This window comes from Neovison vison, chromosome 9 (genome assembly GCF_020171115.1).
Source record: "Neovison vison isolate M4711 chromosome 9, ASM_NN_V1, whole genome shotgun sequence".
Taxonomy (NCBI): domain Eukaryota; kingdom Metazoa; phylum Chordata; class Mammalia; order Carnivora; family Mustelidae; genus Neogale; species Neogale vison.
This window is the reverse complement of record NC_058099.1, coordinates 32,482,623-32,505,802: the sequence shown is the minus strand read 5'-3', so window position 1 is coordinate 32,505,802 and position 23,180 is coordinate 32,482,623. Positions and strand designations below refer to the sequence as shown.

Below are 23,180 nucleotides of genomic sequence, written 5' to 3'. Positions count from 1 at the left end.
TGATTTATTTGGAGAACGGAGAGCCCTTCACAGCAGGGGAAGGACCCTTCAGGAATAGGATTCAGACACCATCAGGATCCATCTCTTGATTCGATTTCTCTCCATATCAGCTTCCTTTTCCTCTCTCATGGCTGACTAAATTTCCTTGCAAGGAGGAAGCCTGGGAAGAGCCATACTGGCCCGGCTCAGGTCACCCCAGCTGACACGGTCGCGGGGCTTCTCTGTTACTGTCCGCCAAAGGGAGGGAAGACGCTGGGGAGGCACCCCAGAACTGTCCCCCAAGTTTCTGAGCAGAGGAATAGGACCTGCTTGGACCTGCATTTTGGGACGAGTAGGCATTAAAGAGGACAGTTTTTTTTCCTTTTATTCATAAAAACAAATTTGCAACAATTTATTAAAAATTGATATCATGCAATAGGGGTACGAGAAATTCCTCATTTACATTTGATTCTGGCAGTCCCGGTCTAATTTAAAGCGTTTGTGCACTAACGTCACTGGAAAATGCCTTCAGGCTGAAGCCTCTTCGGAAATGTACGGTGTGTTTGCTGCATATAAAAGAACAGAACCGTTAGATAGCTAGAGTCACTTCTGTGGGTCTTGTTATTTGCAGGGAAATAAAAAAAAAGGGTGAACCTACAGTATCATTAAGACAGAAAATGTACTTCGTGGGTGAACCTAGAAGACTGTGCACGGTCAGGGGTCACAACGGGTTACGGACGCACACACTCACCTCCGACTGTCCAATACTTTTTGTTTCTTTTTGTTTCCTGCTATGCTGGAATAATATTTCTACAGGTATATTTTTTTGTGTGTGTGTGTGTATACATTATGTACAATGAATTGTCTCCTTCCCTTGGAAAAATTAATGTGGTCCTTTAAATTAAACCTGGTTTTGGTGAAATCAAGAAAGCAAGTCAATACTGGTAATACACAGTGAGTGACAACACCGATTTGTAGTGCCTAAAACAGACAATGACTTCAATTTGACCTGTGATGTGTTGACATTTTTTTTTTTTCCCTAAAAGCTACAGTACCTCCATAACCTCTCTTTTGCGGGGGAGGGGAGGGGAAAGCTATGCTACGTGAAATCGGGTGTTTTTGAAATGTTGGCGATGATGATAAGATTCCTGTGGGCCCTTTTGTCAAAGTCTGGTGGTGACAGCAGTATATTCCTGACTTCAGTGGTCTGGGAAGAGATTATTGCCTGCCTGTTGAAGCTGCCATTAGGTTTCTTTAGGGAGTGAGCGACCGCTTGGTTGTGCAGACGTCCTGGACGCTGTCCTTCAGGCCTTTCTTTAGCAAAGAATGAACCTGTCTAGGAATGTCACAAAAGTCATCAGGAGCCTCTCTCCGCCAGGTTATCCTGGTAGAGGGCTGTGCTGGGAGCTTCTTTGGGCCAAACCCCTGGCGGTCGTGAGGGCCGAAGGTCACGGTCATCCTGATTCCTCAAGGGTCACGGCTGCTTCACTGTTTGGTATGAAGCTTTTCTGGACAAGATCAAGTTTTGATCCTCAGAGAGACCCTGTGAGGTAGGCAGGATGGGGGTTATCTCAACCCCAATTTGTTGGGGAGGGGAAACGGAGGCTCAGAGAGACAGTAGGGACTTTCCCAAGGTCAAGAAGGGAGTCAGCCATGGAGTGAGGACTGGAGCCCAGGTCCGCCTGACTCCCAGGCCTGTACTCTCTGTTCGGTTGAAAGGGAAGAGTGATCTTATGAATGAGAACCAGTGTTTTGACTGGTCACCTCCGTGAACCCCAAGGGCGAGCTCCCTGGCTTGTCCGGATGGAAGGCCACCTTCGGGAAGCCAAGGAGAGCCCTCCGCTAGCAACTCTCTCCCTACGACTACAGGGATGTCTTCTAGCAGAATGCCCGATTCACTTTGGTCAGAAACAAAGTCAGTGGAAAAAAACCAACCCCAGCCAGCCCTTGGGCCCTGATGAGAGGTTAAAGTGCACAGTCTTTCTTTAGAGTGTTTGCTGGAAACAGACATTCCATGATTAGCTCGGGTGGTCCCCCTGATTACTGGAACACCTGATACAAACACAAGGACATGGCCAACGTGGTGGGTGCGTGACCGACTGTCAGTGAATGCTGCAGAGCGGGTCTGCAGTGACGTGCCCTAAATCCCCACGGTCCCAGAATGGGTGTTATTGTGTTAATGTGTGGCATTTATTAGAGAGTAAGGTCCCACCGGGAGGCATGTGAGTCAGCCTGTTCCCGTACCCCAGCCCTCGGGCCGCCTGGCTGCCTGGCAGACTCCCTATTCCAGAAAGGCTGGGGTTGGCTGCCCTGGCGGCTGGGGGCCGGGCTGCCCTGCCCGCCTCCTACCCCAGAGGGGAGAAGGGCTGGCCTGGCCACAGCCAGGGATGTGTGTGCAGAGGCAGAGCTGGTTTCTCCAGAAGCCCCTTGCCTCTTCTCAAGGCTGCTCAGGGACACTCGGTGACTTCTAGCTGGAGTTCTAGTGATTCCCTCCTTGTCTAGGATTTTTTTTTTTTTTTTTTTTTGCAAAGTTTCAAAATATCCCAGCTCCTCCTTCTTCGCAGACATTAAGGAAGAAGTCATTTCCGTTCCTCTTCTTTGTGAAAGGATAAAAACTTCACAAATAAGGCACGAGGTCAGGTGCCAAGTGCCCCCATCCTGTCCACCTGAGTGCCATCGAGCGGTCCCACAAGGCCAGCCGTGGCGCCCAGCAGCTCCGCAGCCAGAGCTGACAGTGTTCCCGTAGCCTCTGCTCCGTGTGGTTCTGTCATGGGGGAGGCCCCGGCCCCAGGCCTCCCACCGTTACAGGCCAGAGACCATGACTCGGAAGGAGGGTGGCACGTGTCTGTGGCGGGGGCTGGCGGTGGGGCTGACGCAGGGGCTCACACAGCTGGCGTCCACGCCTCCGATGGATGGGAGGTAGGCGTGGTGGAGAATGGGGAGCTGGAGGGACAGCCGGCGCTGGATGCTGTGGCAGGGAGAGAGACAGAGAGAGAAGGAGAGAGAGAGGGAGGGAGGAAGGGAGGGGGGAGAGGGAGAGAGGAGTTTTAGTGAAGGCTATCTGGTCGCTCACCAGAATATGCCTTGGACTGTCTTTGGCTAAGAAGCTGACGGTGGAGACCAGTTATCCCGAATCCAAGATCTGCCCGTCCCGTCATCTAGCCATTTCCCCATCTAGCAGGTATTTAATACAGACCTATACCTGCCAATGACTGCCCTGGGAGGAACCAGGGAGACGGACTCAGCAAAGGGGACACAGTCTTCCTGAGCATGTGGCGATTCCTAAGAACGGGTTTTGCTTATCTCATGGGGCTTTGCGGCCAGATGGTTCTCACTCTACTCTCACGAGCCTCCAAATGGGCCGCGGGGCTTCTCGCTGCTCTGGCCTCCTCATTGGCTCCTCTGCCCCTGCCTTGCCCAGGACCTCCACCCTTCTTGCTTGGCTGACTTCAATAAGTTTTTTCCTGGTCTTTTAGCTTCTTTGGTGACTAGTGTCGTCTTTCCATCTCTGGGGCGGTATTTTATTTGAGGCTGCCTAGGATCTTTTTTCTAATTCTCCAGGTGAAACTTCTACCCACTCACCACCCAAACCCTTACTTGGGCGGCTAGTTTCCCCTAAAACACTGCTAAAGGCCACTCATGCTTGCCTTTGCACACAATTTTCGCCCAGCCTGGAATACTCTCTCTACCTCCTGATCTGATGAACTCTTTCCCCTTCACTATCCACTTCAAACTCCTCAGAGAGTGGGCTCCTTCATTCTCTGAGCTCCCAGTGTTCTGGGTAAATTCCCAGAAGCACAGCCAGAAAAGCCCCAAGGCAGGGCAGAGGCAGGGGTGGTGTGTGACTCATGGCAGCGTGTGTGCGTGTGTGTGTGTGTGTGTGTGTGTGTTAGAGAGAGAGAGAGAGAGAGAGAGAGCAAGAGAGGGTGGGGGATCTGGGCTCTTCCCAGGTGCATCTTGTGTGGTTCTCTCTCGTACCTGGGAAGCTGCTTCTCAGTATCCTTAAGGCCTCCCTGTGTCCTCAGTGCCTGACCGCTCAGGTGGGGACCTCCCCCCACCCCCAGATCTTCACAAAAACCCAGTAAGTGAAAGAAGTGCTGCTATTCTCCACTATAATGATTAGGGAAGGGTACAGAGTTTATGTAACTTGCACATGACAACGAAGCCAGAAGGAGGGAAGGTGGGTCGGGTCTCCTGCTTCTTCTGGGAAAGGAGCTTGGTGAGGGAGCACGGGCTCTGGGAGGGAGGCAGATCAACTCACGGGGGGCCACCTCATCTCAACAGGTGTGCCCTCGTGTGTATTCATGGCACTGATGGGGTCCTGAGATGGAGGGGGACCAATGCGCCCCCCCCATTCCCTGTGCACTACAGAGTTTCTACCAAGGACACGTCACAAGTGCTCACGAGGTTTGTGTGTTGGAGATCTCCTTTTGAAATTCAGCTTGAACCTGTCTGTGTACTCTGAGCTATGACTGACCCCTGAACGCCAGAGGGTGCTGGCAGAGTCCAGGGAAAGGGTTGCTGAGGAATAAACTCTGACCTGGAAGGACTAAGACCTGGGCAAGGCGGCCATCTGTCTGAGACTCTCAGAGCCATGGCACTTTGCTGTCTGCTGGGGTCCCATTTACACAGTCATTCATTCAACAGCTACTTGCCAAACACCTACTCAGTGCAGGAGCCTGCATTCAGTCCAAAGGATACGGGAGGGACACACACCTTATCCTCAAGGTGCTTACACTCTCGTGGGGGGTACTAATAAGTGAACTGCTGAAGACTGCCAGAGAACCATAATGATCATTCTGGAGTGTAAGCCAATGAAGCCTTGGAGCTAACTGGGTTGAGAAGGCTAACATCAAAGGGCCTCAAATTACACTATAGCTGGTGATTTGGCTGTCTCTGCTGCTTGTCACTTCCCGGGGAGCAAGTTTCAGTGTTGACACTTTTTTCTTCCTTCCTTTCTTTCTTAAGATTTTATTTATTTATTTATTTATTTATTTGAGAAAGTGAGCCGGGGGGTGGGGGCAGGGGGTGGTAGGTGCGGAGGCAGAGGGAGAGAGAGAATCCCAAAGCAGGGCTCGATCTCACGACCCCGAGATCACAACCTGAGCTGAAATCAAGAGTTGGACGCTTAACCGACTGAGCCCCAAGGGTCGGCAGTGCCAGGGTCGACATTTCTAATCTCTGCTTCCAAGCTGCTATGAGCAAAGGAAGACCTCAAAATTGCCAGTGAGAACAAAGCTAACAGAGATGTCCGGGTCTTCGCTTAGAGGCCACCTTCTCACTGAATCTCCTCTGATCACTCTATTAAAGGTTACAATCCCTGACTGCTTCCCCTGCTTTATTTTTCTCCAAAGCACCTATGATGCAATACACTAGATGCTGCTTTTTAAAAGAAGTTCTTGTGCCACTGGGCAGAATATAAGCTCTGCGCACGAAGGGATTTTTGTCGGGTTTTTATCACTTCTATGTCTGATACACAGTAGGTGTCAGTGAATAGTTGTGCAGTGAGTGCATTTAGCAAGGTTAAATTTTATATATAATGAGGGCACTGTGCCTCGGTGGGCTTGACGGTCAGCAGACCCGGGTTCAAATCCCATCTCCCGCACTTCAGAACTGGGTAGGCGTTGACAAGTCCCCTCCTCTTTCTGAATATTCTTTTTCTCATTTGTAAAATGAGGCTTGTAATTTGACCTGTGTCATAGGGTTGCTGTGGAGTTTAAATAAAATAAGGCACATGAAAACACCGGGCAGACTGATATTGCTGTGCAGGACTACCACGCTCTTCTGCAATAATTCTCAAGGAGAAAGTACTTACTGTTCTGGGGAGTTGATATCTTCTATAGGATCTTTGCATGTTCGAGAGGGCTCTGTTGTGTTCCACTGTAGCTGGGGATTTTGATCGAGGTGATTTTTTAAAATGGCCTTTCCCCCATCTGAATGCAAAACAACAAGATCACAACACATTCTGTTAACTTCATTTAAAAAAAAAATGCAGTCTTTCTAGGATGCTGCCCAAGGAGAGAGAATGCAAAAGAGCCTATTATCCCTTCAGAGCTGTGGTTTCTGCAGTCTCTCTCGGGACTAAGGCAGTGAATCTAGAAGCTTCTAACCAGGGATGGAAATGGCATCCTGGGGACTTCCTTTCTCCAAGAAAAAATCAAGTTAACCAATGTAAGCAACATAACGTGGAAATGAAAAGTTCTAATATAAAGGCCTTTTTCACTGGTGCACAGGGATGTGATGACAGAGGAAATAACCCTCCAAGGTAAAAAATATATATCCATAAGACTGCCAAGGATGGAAAAGAATAAGAATAGTCAGTAAACTGCTGGTGGGAGTACAAATTGGCATAATGTTTCTGGGGGGGGGGTCACTTGTCCATAAACATTGAACCCTAAAAAAAGTGTTCTACCCAGAATTTTTACTTCTGGGATGTATCCCAAGGAAATAATGAGATTATGCATAACATGTTCAAATTAGTGTTACTCATAATATAAAAAAAAGGGTTGGGACTAATCTGAGTATTTCCAGTAACAATGGATTCGTTACATACTCATGTGTGTATGGGGCCCCCTTTCAAAGAAATACTGTGTAGCCACAAAATGTGGTGATGTGCATGCTTTTGCAACCCTCTGTGCTTCAGAACTATCTAGAGAGATTCAAAGAAATATTAAATATAACCCCCTCCCCCAGGGATCTGGAGAAGCACCGGGGTTTAGTTGTCTTTCTGTAGTGTGTGACTTTGTGAATGTCATCTTGCCCCCACGTGAGTACGGTGGATCCTCTTTATTCACAGATTCTGTATTTGTGAACTCGCCCACTCGCTAACATTTATTTGTAACCCCAATCAATACCGGTAAGGCTTTCACGGTCATTTGCTGACACACACAATATTGAAAAATTTACATTGACTTCACGGTCAACAACCCTATAATGCACGTCCAAGTGCAAGACAGCTGTGACGTGCCTGACAGAGAAAATACATGGCTTAGATGGGCTTCGTGCAGGCACACTTTATGGCACTGTTGACCATGAGGTCAATGTTAACGAATCAACATTGTATATTAAATAAGACGTGTTCAAGCAGAAACACACATACAACAAAGTTATGTCATGGGTTGATCAAAATGTCAACTCGAGAGAGTCTTGCAGGAACCAAACCCTGTACTCCCCCTCAGGAGCAGTGGTTTAGTAATCACTTATTAATTCATGGTTCACAACAACTTTATCAGAGACAATCACTGTGAATAATGAGAGCTGACTGCATATCCTTATGATAAATCCCCAAACTGGAACTATTGGGTCAGAGCAATTTCTATTTTAACCAGCAATGTTTCCCAACTGTGTCCTCAGACTCTCTGTAACTTTTTGGTTTCTTGTCTTTGCCAGTCTCATTGGTGAAAATGGTATCTCACTCAAGATTTCATCTGCATTTTTAAAAAGATTTTATTTATTTATTTTGGAGAGAGAGAGAGAGCAGGAGCAATGGGGTGGGGGAGGGTCAAAGGGAGAGGAAGGATCAGAGGGGAAGGTGGGTCAGAGAGAGACTCCATTCCAGGGACCCTGAGATCATCACCTACGCTAAAGGCAGCTGCTTAGCTTAACCAGCTGAGCCACTCAGGTACCCCACATCTACATTCTCTTAATAAGGAGTGAACTTCAGCATCTTTTCATAAGCATATGAATCTCTTGCACTTCCTTCTGTAAGAACTCTCTTTTGCCCAGTTTTCTTCTGTGTTGCTCTTTTTTTGTAAATTAATTTACATATAATTATACATATTTCATATAAATTATATAAATTTCTCCTTATATGTAAGAAAATAAGCACATTACCTGAATTATAATATTTTTTTGGCTTGGTTTGATTTTTTGATGACTTATGAGGGCTTTTGTGTTGTTAAAAAATTCTTTTTTACAATTAAATTTATCAACCTTTTCTTTTGTGGTTTCTGCGTTTTGCATCAAATTGAGAGAGGCTTTCCTGTCTCTGAGATTATTAAAAAAAATTCTCCTGTGGGTTTTTTTCTTTCTTTCTTTCTTTCTTTTTTTAGTTCTTTCATGGTTTCACTTTTTACATTTAAATCCTTTATATATCTGGACTTTATTTTTGTGTGAGGTGTGATGTAGGGATTTAAGTTTATTCTTTTCCAGATAGTTATCCACCTATCCCCATTAAATGTATTGAATGATTCATTTCCCTCCACTAATTTGAAATGCCCACATTTACCAGATACTAAAGTTACTGTGAATAATTTTTATTCTTTCAGTTGACTTGTAACTTATCTTAATTCAAACTTTTTTTTTGCAATCATCCCACCCTAACCCTAACCCTAAGAATTTCATAATTTTTAAAAAAAATTTTTAAAAGATTTTAAATTTTCTTTATTTGACAGAAAGAGAGATCACAAGTAGGCAGAGAGGCAGGCAGAGAGAGAGAGAGACGGAAGCAGGCTCCCCACCAAGCAGAGAGCATGATGCGGGACTCGATCCCAGGACCCTGAGATCATGACCTGAGCTGAAGGCAGAGGCTTAACCCACTGAGCCACCCAGGCACCCCTCATAATTTGCTTTTATAATAAGAATACTTAGGGTTTAGGTAATGAGAATAAAAGAAACTATAAACAACAACAAAAAAAGAAACTAAAGATTTTTCATTGATTTAAAAATAATTTTATAGCAAATTAATGAATAAATACTGACAAAATGCCAGCAACAGAGAAGTATACTAAATGAATCCTCTCTTACTTTGTACTTACTGTTCCTTTTGACACAGGTAGATACTGTTAACAATTTGGTGTTTGTTCTTCCAGACCTTTTAAAAAACGCACTTGGCACATGCACACAGACATGTGCAGATGTGTGTGCATTTATGTGTATCATGCTCACTTCCATCTGCTATTTTCACTGGGAGGGCTCTCCATATCTGCATGAATAGGTCTGCCCCATTTCCTAACAGCTATATTACAAACCTTGTTTGGCTGTATAATAATGAATGAAACTGCCCTAAATGATGAATATTTATTTTATTTTTTAAAAATGTTTTATTTATTTATTTGACAGACAGAAATCACAGGTAGGCAGAGAGGCAGAGAGAGAGAGGAAGGGAAGCAGACTCCCCGCCGAGCAGAGAGCCCGATGCGGGGCTTGATCCCAGGACTCCGAGATCATGACCCGAGCTGAAGGCAGAGGCTTAACCCACTGAGCCACCCAGGTGCCCCCCACTTAATGCACTCTTAACAACACTGACGATCTCTGAAAATTTGGCCGAAATGTAGGCAAAACCCGGGTTGCTGGCCGTGACATGTACGTGTGCCCCCAGAACCCAAGAGACTGAGGGACAGAAGTCCTGGATCTAGGCAGGGTAGGGATGCCAAACTGACCCCAAACTGTGGATGCCAGATGCTCCAGCTCTGCCTGCGTGGCTTCAGGTCATCCCCCCCACCTCCCCCAAGCCTCAGTTTCTTCATTGGTAAAGTGAAGATGGCCAGCTGGTGTCTGATACCGAGGTCCCCACTTTCCAGGGACCCCGCCTCCTCCTACCTGTGCTCTCAGTGAAGTTTCCAAGGTTGAGGATGTCGTTGAGCTCTTGGTAGTGGTTCTGTTTAATGTAGGTGGTCTTCTCTGGTGTGTCCTGCAGCTGCATAGTGACCTCTTCCAAGTCTTTATCCAGCTGGAAGACAAAGGCTCCAGCTGGGTCAGAGGCCCGGGCCCAGCCCCTTCCCCAGCCCCCAGGGTCATGGGACTGGGTCTCAGGTGGGCCTTGGGAGGGCACTCAGAGCCAGAGAGGCCCCCTGGGGACGAGCTGCAGAGGGCCCCTGCTGGCTGTTGCTGCAGGAAGGGCTGGGGGTGGTGGTGCCTGGGCTTCACAATGATGCGTTCAGAGCAGGCTGGCGTCTCGAGGAAGCAGCTGGGCCAGCCCAGGGCGGCAGGGGAGGGTCAGAGCGTGGGCTCTGAGGTTGGACAGGTCTAGGGGCAAACCCAGGGCTGCCCCTTACTGTCTGTAGACTGGCTCTCGAGACTGAGTCTCAACTCCTTCATCCACAGAATACAGTAATCACAGCACAAACCTCTGGTTACTGCGGGGTTCAATGAGGCAACGCACTCAAAGGTTAGCCCAGTCCCTGACACATCATGAGGCTAACCTGCTACAGGAATAAAAGTGCCATAATTATCATTCCTGATGCCCCACAGGGCCCTTGCAGGGGAGGACCCTTGGGCTGGTCAGGTGTAAGCCTCACAGAGATGCCCAAGCCTAGGACAATAGAGGCACCTCTAGAAGACGGACTGTAGCTGCCTTCAGGTTATAGAAAACTCAGGTGCAAGACCTGGGGCAGTCTAACCCTTGAGACTAGGGCTGTGTGTGTGTGTGTGTGTGTGTACATGTGCTTGCTTATGCACACATGTGTGTGTTGGGGGGAGGGGGTGGTAACTGGGAAAGGCAATGGACGTTCTACTATAGTGTAAGGAAGTTATAAACTGTAAAGTGTTGCTCTGATGTCAAGACCTCAGCCATTAATACATCTTCACGTGGAGGAGGAGAGAGATACCGTGTTCTGTGTGCCTCAAACAGTGGGGCTAGGAGCAAAAGAGGCCAGATTGTGATTCCATTCCAGGAAAACCCACTTTAGGGATTTTGACAATGGCTTCGTTTTCAGGTTTCTTGAAGTGAGGAGCTCTTTATGGCTGGAGTGTGCAAGTTAAAGTCAGACATCAAGCCAGAGAGAGGTCTGACATTAAAACTGAATGAGCAGTGGGCTCTGAGGGACAGAAACCTTTCCTCCTTTTCTCTGGTGACCAGTGGGAGGGAGGACTATCCCATCCTAGAGCAGTCAGGCTTAGAAGCATGGACAACTATGCTTTAGATCTTTGTGACAGATTAATGTGAGCTCCCCAAAAGGCTACTGGGTTTAGCAAATACACATATGGAATGCCCAGTCCCATCTGAATTTCAGATAATGATGCATCATTTTTCTTAGTGCCAGTATATCCCAAATACTGTCTGGGCCATCCTTACACAAAAAGTATGCTTGATTGCCTGAAATTCAAACATCACTGGGACATGCTGCATCGACTCTGGCAATCCTGTGTCTCACATAGAAGTGTGACCATGCAAGTTCTTGCCAAGGTAACTGGAGTAGACCCAAAAGGCGCACAATTTTTGTATCACTTGCTCATCCCTTGTGTGGGATGCTCATCCCTTCCTCTTCCCCTCCTGCGACTGAGAATAGGACGTGCCTTCCCCCCAGCTTTAACTGTCCCCATGAGGAAGGCACCTTGGGGAGTGGCAGACAGTAGGAGGGAATGAGCCTCACCCAGTTATGGCCACGGAGGCAGAGCTGTCTGCCAACTTGGACCCATCTCCTCAGGGCCATTAGGTGAGAGAGAAATATTTTCTTTGGGCCACTTCATTTTGGGGCGTGTTTATTACAGCAGCTTAGCAAGTTATCCTGACTAACATGCTCTCCTTCGTTTCTTCCCCATTCCCCTTGTTGAAGGAGGGTTTCTCTGGGAAACATGTAGCCTGCACACCAGAGGCCAGTCACACCCCTGGACACAAAGACAGAGGTGAAGAAGGGGAAGGTAATCTGTTCTCCTCTCCCAAGTAACAGAAAGTCCAGAATCGGAGGTCTGGCTTAGGCATAAAGGAATCAGTTATGGCCTCTCTGGAATACTAAAGAACCAGTTAAGGACCCTCAAGAGGACCATGTGGTTCACCTCAGCAAGCTCTTCTGCCTGAGAAGTTTTTCTTCCCTGCCTTCTGTCTTGCTGTACGTCATATGGATGAGGGTGGTTGTTGGGTTGGAAGAGTGAAAAATTAAGGGTGAGGGCTTCTTTACACTTAGGAATCTCCTATAATCTGGGAGCTCACAACTTTCTAAGAACTCCTTTCTTCACGAGGATGTCTGGAATCACGGCACAGCTGGACTCCATGAGTCTGGGCCAGGCGAGCGGCTTCCGACAAAACTGCCTCTGCCTAGTTTATGTCCCCGCTGGTTCTCTTCGCTGTAACCCCAGCCCATGGGACCGTACGGCCTGATATGGGGGGGAGTCCTGGGTAGGGGGTAGGGAGGTCAGGAGCAGCAGCCCTGGGGCAGAAGGATGCAGCTGGGAGGCTGCAGCCCTGGCCGACAGTGCTCAGGGAGCTACCTCTGTGATCTTCATTCGTAGGCGATGGTTTTCAGACTGCAGGCCCTCCAGGCGGGACGTGCTTGCTTGGTTCACGCTGGTGACTGAGGTGGATGTTTTAGAATCTTCCTTCTTCTGATTCTGAGTGAACTGGAATCGCCTGTTCTGCGTTGCCGCGTCTGGGTTTGTTCTCAGAGTGATGAGCTGAAAGGACAAGGTATGGCTGAAGAGAGGAGCCCTGGGTCATCCCCCTCCAACCTCCCATCCACTCTGCCACAACAGGTCCTGTGTTGGAGGAGGCAGGCACACAAGCTCTGCGCTCAGGCTTGTCTCTGCCACTCGCTTGCCTATGACCTTGGGCAGGCCTCTCCCCCCTGCACGGAGTCTCAGTTTCCTTCCTCCTCAGCAGAAGTCTGGTCTCCTGAGCCTGACCCCACCTCCCTCCCAACCACCCCGCGGAGCCCACCAGCGCCTCTCACGCCTGATTCCAGCTGAGCCTCGCTCTGCCTTAGGCCTCGTTCCACATGGAAAATAATAAACCTGAGGGTGACATGGAAGATAACAGATGGAGGCCAGGGAAGGCTCCTGCTTCTTAGAACCACGGGTGAGTGTTGAGGACAGAGTTGTGACTGGCTCGGTCACAGACAAAAGCATTGTTACAGAAGAGAAAAGGCTGTCACTCATCCTCATCCTCCTCATTTATTAAAAAAACACTTCCAGTCTGAGGTAGGCGCTGGGCCTGCCCTGGAGAGCAGGGATTGGGTGAGGCAGGGCCCCTGTCTGCCAGGACCCCACAGTCCAGAGGCCAGAAGTATCAGGGGTAGGCTGGGCTGTGGGTGCTCTGGGCCTGGGCTGGGCTCTGTGAGGCTGAAGGATGGTGAGGGAAGGGAATTCTGGGTGGGGGTAGGGGGGAGAAGTGGCATATTCAAAGCAGGGGGCCTGGGGCTCAGAGTGCTTATGGAGAAGGGCCAGTCTGGATGGTGGGCAGAGTTCTTTGGGGAGACTGGAGGAGTCTCAGGGTCCTAAAAGGCAGCCTGGTACTGGGGACTTGATTCTGGAGCCAGAAGGGCAATGAGGATCTTGAGGGTGACAGAGAACAGTGGTCAGGGCTGGGCTTGGAACCATCTGACATCTTTGATGTCAGAATGAGAGAATGTCAGAGTGCAGGCAGAGAGGCCTTGGCATTGGCCTGGAGCCTGGGCAGGCGTTGGCAAGCAGAGAAGGCAGGCATATAGGGCAACAGTGCTCCAGGAAAGTTGCTGCTTGGGGACTCACGGGATGGAGGGGCCATAAGCCATCTGTTTAGGGCACAGTGGACCCCGACTGATCTCTGGTCCCCCGTAATCCAAGGCACACCCTACCCCACTCGGGCCAGTAATTCCTCCCACCCTATCTCCATCTCTCAGTCTTCTCTGATGCTGAGAACAGCCGACTGCAGGGACTCCTAAGATGCCAAGGCCTCTGGTTCACCTGCCCGCTGCAGGGAAGGATAAGGTTCGAAAAACACCTCTCAGGCTGGTCTTGAAGGTCAGGGCTTCAGGTGAATGGAAAATGTAAGTGGCTGTTGAAAGTGGTTATTTATTCCTTTTTACCCACTAATGCTACTTCTGAGGTTCCATCTGAAGGATGGAGCCAGAAATGGGAAGTTCATTTATATGAACTTTATATGAATAAAGAAGTTCATTTATAATATAAAAAATCTGGGAATGACTGTACTGCTCATCAATAAGGGAATGGAGTGGACAAGAAAACGTGGAACATCTCCCATCAGTGGTGGTTATGACTGAGAAACACAAAGGAGAAATTCACAGTGGAAAAGGCAAACTATAAAACGACGTGTAAGTTATAATCACAGCTGTAACTGAGAAAGCATCACTGCCTAACCATTTAAAAAGTACAGCAGGGGTGGGGCAGGAGCCTGGGTCTTTCAGTTAGTTGAGCATCTGACTCCTGATTTCAGCTCAGGTCACGATGTTGAGGTCCTGGGATCAAGCCCTGCATCAGGGCTCCACGCTCAGTGGGAAGTCTGCTTGTCCCTCTCCCACTGCTATTTCCTCTACTCTCTCTCTGTCTCAGATAAATAGATAAAATCTTAAAGAAAAAAAGGAAGGAAACACATAAAAAATATGTAGTTTTTAGTAAAAAAAAACAAACCACAAAACGAAACATTAACAGTGATTATTTTTGGGTGGTGAGACTCTGAGATTTCTGAAAAATTCGATCTTTACCTGTTTGCATTTTCCAAATCTTCCATGTGAACTGTAATTATCCCCAGTAGAGAAAGCATAAAATGGCTAGGAAGTGGAGGAAACCAGTAGAGCCCTGGGCAGGAGCAGAGGCCAGAGAGCAGGATGTTGCGGGGGGAGAGGGGAGGCAGGCCATACCTTGGGCACAAACACCAGGCAGAGGGTGATGGTGCTGCAGAAGATGATGACCAGGGCGACAATGCAGAACTGCACGTTGGGCTGGTCCCGGGTCAGGAAGGAGACGGCGGCCCCAATGATACACATGATCCCCACGTTGTAGACACTCATCCCGATGTACTTGCTGTCGTTGAGGGCAGGGATGCTGACGTTGCGTGTCTCCCAAGCCAAGAAACACCCGAACAACTGAAATGGTGAGTGGAAAGGGCAGCGGTCATTATCATGTGGTGGCTGGCACATACCTGCTGCTCTGGCACATACCTGCTGCTGTGGCCAGGTCTTCTGGATGTCACCTTCACTCTCCACTGGGGGTCCTGGGTTGAATTACATTGAAGAAAGGCCAACTGGGGGTGTTACAACGTCTGGTTCTCCTTCGCCCCACCACTGGTTTACATACAGCAGGCCATGGTGGAAGGGGCTCCCAGACATGATCTTGACCATCTCCCCTCACTCTAAAGAGAGCCCTGAGGCCCAGAGAGGAAGGGGCTCGTCTAAGGTCACGCAGTCATACAGTGGCAAAAGTGGACTGTATTTCCAGAACTCCAGTTTGGTGTTTTTGTCTAATAAGGCAGAGCCCCTGTGTCTATTACCGCTCAATGCACAAGGTCACTCACAATAGAGACTACATAACCTAATTTGTCCTCGAAGCCAGGTGTGATGTAAGAGTAGGTTCAGGACAGGGCCATGTAGGTGGGAGTGGTGTGTACAAGTTCTGGGAAGGATCTGTAAAGGGAAATGGGTATCTATAAAGTATCTATAAAGGGTGTTCCTTTCCCTCCTTCCTAGTAGATGGAGTAAAGTGTGATGTGTGGAGCTTGAGCAGTCATCTTAGACCAAAAAGTCATCTGAGTCTACAGTGTGGGAGCTGTGTGGTGAAGATGGGTGAGCTGAGATTCTGGGAGCCCCCCCACCAGCCCTAGACTGCTCATCTGAGAGGGAAGTTAATTATCTCTTTAATCACTATAATTTTGGGTTTTCTATCACCTGCAGCTCTATTCCTAACCAATATATCTCCCAACAGAAATGGACAAGGTCGAGGTAGGTCCAATGTGATTTGAAGCAGGGTGTGTAGGGTTTAGCCTTCATTGGAGGTCTAAGGGGAGGGCTGGTTGAGGAAGAAGTGCGGACAGAATGCCAGGCAGAATGGTGTTGTGGGTGGGTGGGAAGGAGCTGACCAGGACTGCTGGTAAGAGACTTGAGGAGGAGAGATGGCCATGGGAAGATGGAGGTGGAGACTGGAGCAATGTGGCTGCAAGCCAAGGAATGCCTGAGCCATCAGCTACCGTGAGGAAGCAAGAAAGCATTCTCCCTAGGGCCTTTGGAGGGGGCACAGCTCATGCTCAGTGGGGGCTAGAGTACTGAAACTCTGATAGGGGTGTGGGCTGCAGGGCTGGGCCTACTCTCTCCGGTCTTGAAGTTCTGTGGTCTCAGAGCGGGAGGCACTAGGAGCTAGGATTTTAGTCACAAACCCTAAGGGCCAGGAGGGCTGAGGATAATTCCTTGTGCACACTGCAAACAGTAAAACACTCATGCTACCAAATACAGCTTTTACTGACAGGATCGACTGAAGATATTAGCTTCCCTGGAAGAGAGATGGTGGACTCCAACCACTTCTGCAAGTAGGTGGAGAAGATAGGATGGCCAAAACATTATCGGTAGTCGCAGTCTGAAGAGTCAGTCAGCTTCCTCATAATCTAATTTCACACAGTCTCGGATCAGGGAGGGTGGAACCGGAGGGGTCCTGGAGAGTCTGGTTTCACTCTCTCTATTCAGCAGGGGCTGGGGGCCTCAAGTCCTGGGTACCACTTGCTTCCTGTGAAGGGAGCATCTTCCTTCCTTGGGGGGGTTGGGGGTGGGGTGCCACCAAATTGGTGGCCACTGCTCTGTTGAACAAAATCCTTCTTTCATGTGGACTTGAAAGCTGCCCACTGGCAACTTTGCCCACTGATGATGGATCTGCCTTTGGGTCTATGCCACCTGTCTCTGACAGCTCCAGTGTCCATGTCTCCTGAGTGCCCTTCTCCAAGCCCGGGGCCATTGGCTAGTCCTCAAAGTCTCATTTCCACTCTGGGACCCTCCTGTGGGCACCTTCAGGATCACTCCCTTGTGGGGTCTGGATTGGGGCCCAGGGGTCCTCATAGAGTCCCTATGGAAACTAGTCTCGACTAGTATGAAGTGGGGGACAATCTCTGTCTAGGGTCCCCTAATACAGGCCCTTCTGGTGGGGGCCCTCAGGAATAGTTCTCTGAAGCAGCCGCAGGTAATGATGCATTTGAGCAGGACAAGAAGTCCCACTTTCTCTGACCTTTGGAGACAGCTTCATTCTTGGCCTCTAAATAGAGGCTACACAGAAGCAGATGGTGGGTTAATTTTCCTGTGGAAAGACCTCAGGAGGGTATGGGAGCTGGTTTCCTGTCCCTGGAGGGATTTCAGTGGAAGCATGGTTTGCATAGGATTGGAGAGACGATTCAGGGGTCAACGGGGGATAAGATGGGGTGTAGCTGCCCTTTCAAGTCCTTCCAGACGTGTGGGGTGGGCTTGGTACATGATCTTTGATTCTAACAGGTGGCTGGAGTGGAAAGACTACTGGGTTTGGAGGGTGGAGGTTACTAGTGCCCTTTAACTTCTGACTTCTATAAGATGAGGATGATTCCATTCACCTTCTACAGATTTTGAGGGAATCCAGTAAAATGTGGGGTGTGAACTTGTGCTAAGTGGTGACAGACTGCCATTCTAGGAGCATTATGGTGGCTGCTGTGAGGCCCTCTCACAGGTTTTGGGGTTGCTCTGTGGTTAAGCTCTTGAATCTGCCTCTTACTACTGAGTGACCTTGGGCAAACCAAGCCTCAGCATCCTCATCAGTGAAATGGGGCATTATCTGCACCCATCTCAGAGTTTTGTTGTGGGAATGGAGAGACCATGTGGGAGACATGGGGCCTGGCAGTTAGTGTTTCGTTCTGGGGACTCTATTTTTATGTTCACAGAGGCCCCTAGGAGAGAGAACTCTGATAGAGAAGCAGCCTCTCAGCCTCCGTCTCCCGCTCTGCACCTACCATGAGAAGCCCCTTGTAGGCATAGACGATGCCAAGCCAGATGGTCATGTGGGTGTTCTCACAGTGCTCCAGGAGAGGGCGGATAGAGATGTCCCGTCCTGCTGGGTCCGGCTGAGTAAAGAGAAAACAGAAACCCAGGAATGGCACTGGGCACCTTTTCAGCAGCCAGGGCCCCATCTGACGGCCACTTGCCCTCCCATGAGCTACAGCTAGTCCTTTGTCCAGGAGGCCTTTTGGACCCCCTTCTATGTTCTCATGGGGCTGCTTTCTGTTTGTTGGTCATGATTCAGCCCTGCACTCTAGTTATTTGTGTTCTTCATGCCTTTCAAACATGAGTCAGATCTCCTGAGGGTAAAGAGTAGGTCACTTCCTGGGCTCCTAGTACTTAACGTGAGACCTGGTCCAGAGCACACATCTGTAATGTTTGTTGAAAGAGTGAAGGTGAGAATAAGGCACAAGTTAATGTCAAGAGGTCTTCAGGTGTCTCTGGGATTAACTCTGTAACCGTTGGCTGGGCTAGCCGTGGGGCCCGCCAAGCTCTTCTAAGGAGACCTTCTTTCCCATCACCCCCCCAGCCATGTTATATACCACATGACACATGCTGGGCCAAAGCTGATTGGACAGAGGGTGGGTACCTGACCACCCTGGTGGATAGCCAATCCAGAGTCTGGTCAGAGACCTAGGAGGTTTCCTAGTGCAGTGTTCTGCTCAAAGAGGGATGATGGAAAGGACCCTATCCAAATATGGTCTCTCTCTCTCAGGAAATTGAGCTGGGAAACTGGGCAAGAATCAGCCACATGGTGGAAAGAGAAGAGAAACACATCCAGAGAACAACAACAAAAATGTATATTCTACATATTTTTTTTCTGAATTATTTACGAGTAAGTTGCAGACACCCTGACCTTTCACCCCTAAATATCTAGCAAGTATTTCCTAAGAACGAGGAGATTCTCTTACATAACCACATATACTTACCCAATTGAAGACATTTAGCTAATACAGTATCTAATGCGCTATCAATTTTCAAATTTTGCCAATTGACTCAATAATGTCCTTAAAAATAATTGTGGTTTTTCCAAAGCAGGGCCCAATCTGGGACCATGTCCTGCATTTACTTATCATGTCTTTAGTCTCCTTTAATCTGTGATGATTTCTCTATCTATTTCGCTCTTCTACACCACGGATATTTCTGAAGAATGCCGTTCAGTTATTTGGTAGAATATCCTTCAGTTTAGGTTTGTCTATTGTGTTTTCATGATTATATCTGGGTTATGCATTCATGGCAGGAATCCTTTGTAAAGTGTTGTTTTTGCCTCCTTGGAGCTTCACCTCAGTGGCACTTGATGGCACTTTGCCCCACTACTGGTGATGTCAACTATGACCATTTGGTTCAGGTGATGTCTGCCAGATCTCTCCACTTCAGAGGTACCATTTCCCCCTTGTAATTAATAAATATTCTGTGGGAGATACTTTGAGACTGTGTGAGTGTCCCATTTCCCCCACAAATGTCAACTCAGTGGTTTCAGCATCCAGTGATGGTTTCTACCTGAGTCACACTCCTTCGGTGGCCACAAAATGGTGATTTTTTTTTTAAACTCTATCATTTCATTTAAATACTTCACACGCCATTGTAAACAGATCTTTCCTTTCCTCTCATTTATTTATGTATATTGGTATGCATTTAGGGGTTCCTTTTCCATTTCCATTACTATCATTTATTTTGATGCTCAGATTCTCCCAGATTTGGTCAGTGGGAAACTCCCCTGTGCAGCCTCATGTGTTTTCTCAATACATCCCCATAATTTAGGGGAACACTTTCCCATACCTTGGCACAACAAGTACCTCTATTTCTTTGTACTTTCCTTTCCCCAGCCTCAGAATCAGTCATTTCTCTGGAGAGCCTTGTTTCTTTTTGATGGAGAATGATATTTAGAAACCAAGATCTGGGCACTAGATGGGCTCACTGTTCCAAGGACATCAATACTTCAAGGATCTTCCTTCCTCCCTTCCTCCTTCTTTTCCTCCCAGGACCTTCCTTTCTCCTTTCCTCCCTCCCTCCCTTATCTCTCAAGTCTACCCATCCATCCATCATGATTCTATGTATCTATCCTTTTTTCTCTACCATCTTTTTAGAGATTGATGTAAATAAAGCCCTATGCCGTAGGGTTCTTGCTTCTTCCCATTCCATATTTGCACCTTTCTTCTCTCACAGTGAGATCGCTGGTTTCCCACAATACCAAAATAGTCACTCATTTGCTCAATACTAAATAGACACAAAATGGTTTTAGAATTTCTATATCCATGCACCACCAATAACAACGTAAAGTTGAACATATATTTGCAAATCAATCTGCCTTTAGAGAAGATACCCACTGAGGGTGTCTCATCAAAGAGCTGTGTCTGGGATAGAGTGGTCCTATAGAGGCCCAGGGTAAAGCCCAGGCCTGAAGGTAACAGGTTGGCATCCCCAGAGTCACTCACCAGGAAAAAGGGACATTTTGGTGGGATCCAGAGATGTGGAGTGCAGGCCTTAGGTAAGGGGGAGTGGGCGCCCTATTTCTCTCGGTCCTGCTCTCTCAGCCTGGCCTTTGCGGGAGGCAGTGGTCTGGGCTCCTGTTATTTGGGGAATAGAAAAAGGAAGGGCGAGGGAGGTGGGGCCTGTGCACCCAGGCCATTCTGTAATCAGACCATTGAGGTCTGGTACGATCTCTCAGGCTTGATTTTCCTTTTGTTTGCCACTTTGATTCTGTGGTCATTGAGACCACACACAGGCTCGAGGGGTTCCCTGAGGCCTCTGCTGTGGCCGCAGTGGGCTCTCAGGAGAGACAAGCCAGGAGAAAATGATCTCTAGGACCCCAAGTCGGAGTCAACAGGCCAGAGATGGCCCCTCTGCTGTGACCCACCCAAGAGCTGGGCTGGATTCTAATAAGAGGGTAGGAGTTTCCAGATGTCTTTTCATTGTTTAATTGAGGAGATGGCAAAAGGGGCTGGTGCGAAGGTCAACAGTGACTTCTAACAGCGAAACCTGGGTTTCCCTAATGCCTGACAACCCAGCAGACATCAGAATGCAACAGCAAAGGCCCATTACGGTCACGCATGAATAGCAAACCCATTAATGATGATAGTAGCTGTTGTTCTCCAATGAAAGGCAATAATTTATGATGGACTCTTAGATTCTCTGTGTAGAAAGGACTGATGCTGTCATATACCATTGTTCAATGTTATGAAAACTCTATTCCCCAGAAGCCAAGAGCAGTTGTCAGGCTCTTACATCCCCAGTGAGAGAGAGCCCACCCCCTCCCACTCTTGGTGAGTGGCTGCACCGATCTCCTGGGCCTTCACCCCACGGTCCTTGCTTTCCTTTGGGGTCCTCAGAATAATCCCGAGCCTTCTCCTCACATCCGCACGCCCTTGGTCGGGTGGGAAGGAGCTGCAGTGAAGGTACACACCGCCTCCCGCCACGAGCCGACCTGGTCCTTCAACCTGCTCCAGTATACCACTGACCGACGGGCTTGTCCTGGAGCCCAGCACTCCAGGTGGTGGTGAGCGAGTCTGCCTGCACCCTCGCTCCACATCTCCTCCGCTTTCTAAACAACTGCCTTCCACCCGTGATTCATATGTCCCTCATGGTTGACTAAGTATCCATTAGGTAGTTTTCCTCGAGCTGCTGCTGGCTCTGTGTTCCCCCTTCTGCAGCTGATGTTCTCTCCGAGTTACTTTTTAACTTGTTAATAACCCTCGCCCGCCAAGTTCCCCATCCTGGTCTGCTCTGACCAAATCCCTACATCCGGGTCTGTTAGCCCCCACCCCCCCGCCCCCGCGCCATCTCAATAAGCTTAAACACAGCCTAGGCTGCAGAGGTGAGAGGGCAGCACAAAATCAAGGGCCAGTGGAGAGCCCAGAGAACTCAGCAGTCGAAGAGTGGGCGGAGCTGTTTCTGCCCTATCCTCACAGGACACAGGCGCTGATCCAGGAAGAAGCCACAAAAATCTCCTGGTCATTAACATCACCCTCACACAACCCTATGTCTGGGCACACCGTACGTGGATCAGAGTGGCAGGGGTTGGGGTGGATTTAGGAGTGATGAGGTTCAGGTACTCCTGGGGCTAGGAGATGGGGAGTCTGACTGGTCAGTACCCCTGTACCTGAATCACACTCCTTCAGTGGCCGCAAAATGGTGATAAAAGCCCACTGTAAAAGCTATGCCTTTTCTTCTCTGATCTGTTCTAATCGTGCCTGGGACTGGAGTTCAGAGGGGTCAGAGCAGTCCAACGAATGCACTGGATAATGCAAAGGGTGGGTTTAGGGGATGGAGAGGGAGGACACTGGGGGCGTGGAAAGCCGCCACCCCCTGAGCGCTAATTGGAGTTATTGTCATACACCAAAGTGCCGCTAGAGGGCACCCAAGACCCGCACAGAGGCTCTGGCCGAGCAGCCCGCTCACCCTCTGTTGAGGACACAGCTACTTTTGTGGCTCAGTGGGGCCCCCCCGCCGCAAAGCATCAACAGCATCCTGTGCTACTTTAGAAGGCACCCAGTGGTCTTATAGGAGGCCAGATTTCCAGGGACCTTGGAGGACTGGCCCCACCTCTTCCCGACAGCTGGAGTGGGGTGGGAGGGTAGAGGATATTGGGGAACATGGGGCTGGAGGACCCAGGCCTACTGACCCTACCCTCACCCTGCTCTCAGCGTGGGCCTGCCACGCAGCCCAGGGCTAGTGATCCCAGAGCACTGACCTGTGCTGGCTCCGGTGGCACACACACAGGACACAGACCCCAGCTGATGCCATGCGGTGGTCTCCCATTAGGGTCTGAGTCAGGACCTCAGCCCTGCCTCCCCATATGATTGGGGACTACACAATTTCCCCTGGTCTAAATCAATCCCCAGGGATGACTGGCCTATAAGAGCTTTCAAATTGCTTTTCTTTATTTCTCTTCCTTACTTGTTGCCCACCTGGGCAATTACCTAAGTAGTCATTCCTTTGCTCCAATGTAACTAGAAGAACTACCATTTGCTAGGTACTGTTCTGGGCATAGGGGAATACAGCAGCCATGAGGATGGACACAGTCCAGTCCTCGGGCCTCTTGCATTCTGGTAAGATCAGGATAATTCCATGACAGAGAGCCTCAGAGGGGGACTGAGTCGAACTAAGCTGGTAAGAACTGCCCTAGGAACACCGAGTGCTGCTTGTCACAGATGACAACAACACACCAGGTGCGAAGCTGCCAGCTCTACCTACAGTGTCTTGTCAAAGCCTGGTAAGAATCCAACAACATGTTGTACCCATTTTACAGATGAGAAAATGGAGGCATAGAAAGATGAGAGAAATCTCCAGCTAGTCAGTGTTGGAGCTGGGTTCAAAGCCAGGTCTGTGTGCCTCCCACACCAGTGGTCTTTACTCCTTCTCCAGGTGCTTGTCCCAGCCTGCCCTGCCTCTCATGAGCGCTGCATCCCATTCCAAGGGGACAGTGGGCATAACACTTGAACCCCACTGTAGAAACTGGGAGGGACAGCTTGGGGGAGGAATGATTTCATCGTGAAATGTTCCAACAGAGGCCCCATTGGAAGCCCCCGGACCTCTGTGAATGCCGAGTTTTAG

The 23,180-nt window shown here is 49.0% G+C and overlaps 1 protein-coding gene across 1 annotated transcript in view; it reads right to left on the bottom strand.

Annotated features, from left to right (window-relative positions):
* Positions 1 to 346: 346 nt before the first annotated feature.
* The window catches only part of GABBR2 (gamma-aminobutyric acid type B receptor subunit 2), a 341,241-nt gene continuing 318,407 nt past the window's right edge, over positions 347 to 23,180 (bottom strand). The window contains exons 14-19 of the mRNA XM_044265274.1: positions 17,582 to 17,692; positions 14,490 to 14,714; positions 12,127 to 12,309; positions 9,520 to 9,649; positions 5,795 to 5,912; positions 347 to 2,947 (exon numbers count right to left, since the gene is read on the bottom strand). Of these exons, the coding sequence (XP_044121209.1) occupies positions 2,782 to 2,947; positions 5,795 to 5,912; positions 9,520 to 9,649; positions 12,127 to 12,309; positions 14,490 to 14,714; positions 17,582 to 17,692 (933 nt within the window). The 3' untranslated portion in view covers positions 347 to 2,781. The remainder of the gene's footprint in view (positions 2,948 to 5,794; positions 5,913 to 9,519; positions 9,650 to 12,126; positions 12,310 to 14,489; positions 14,715 to 17,581; positions 17,693 to 23,180) is intronic.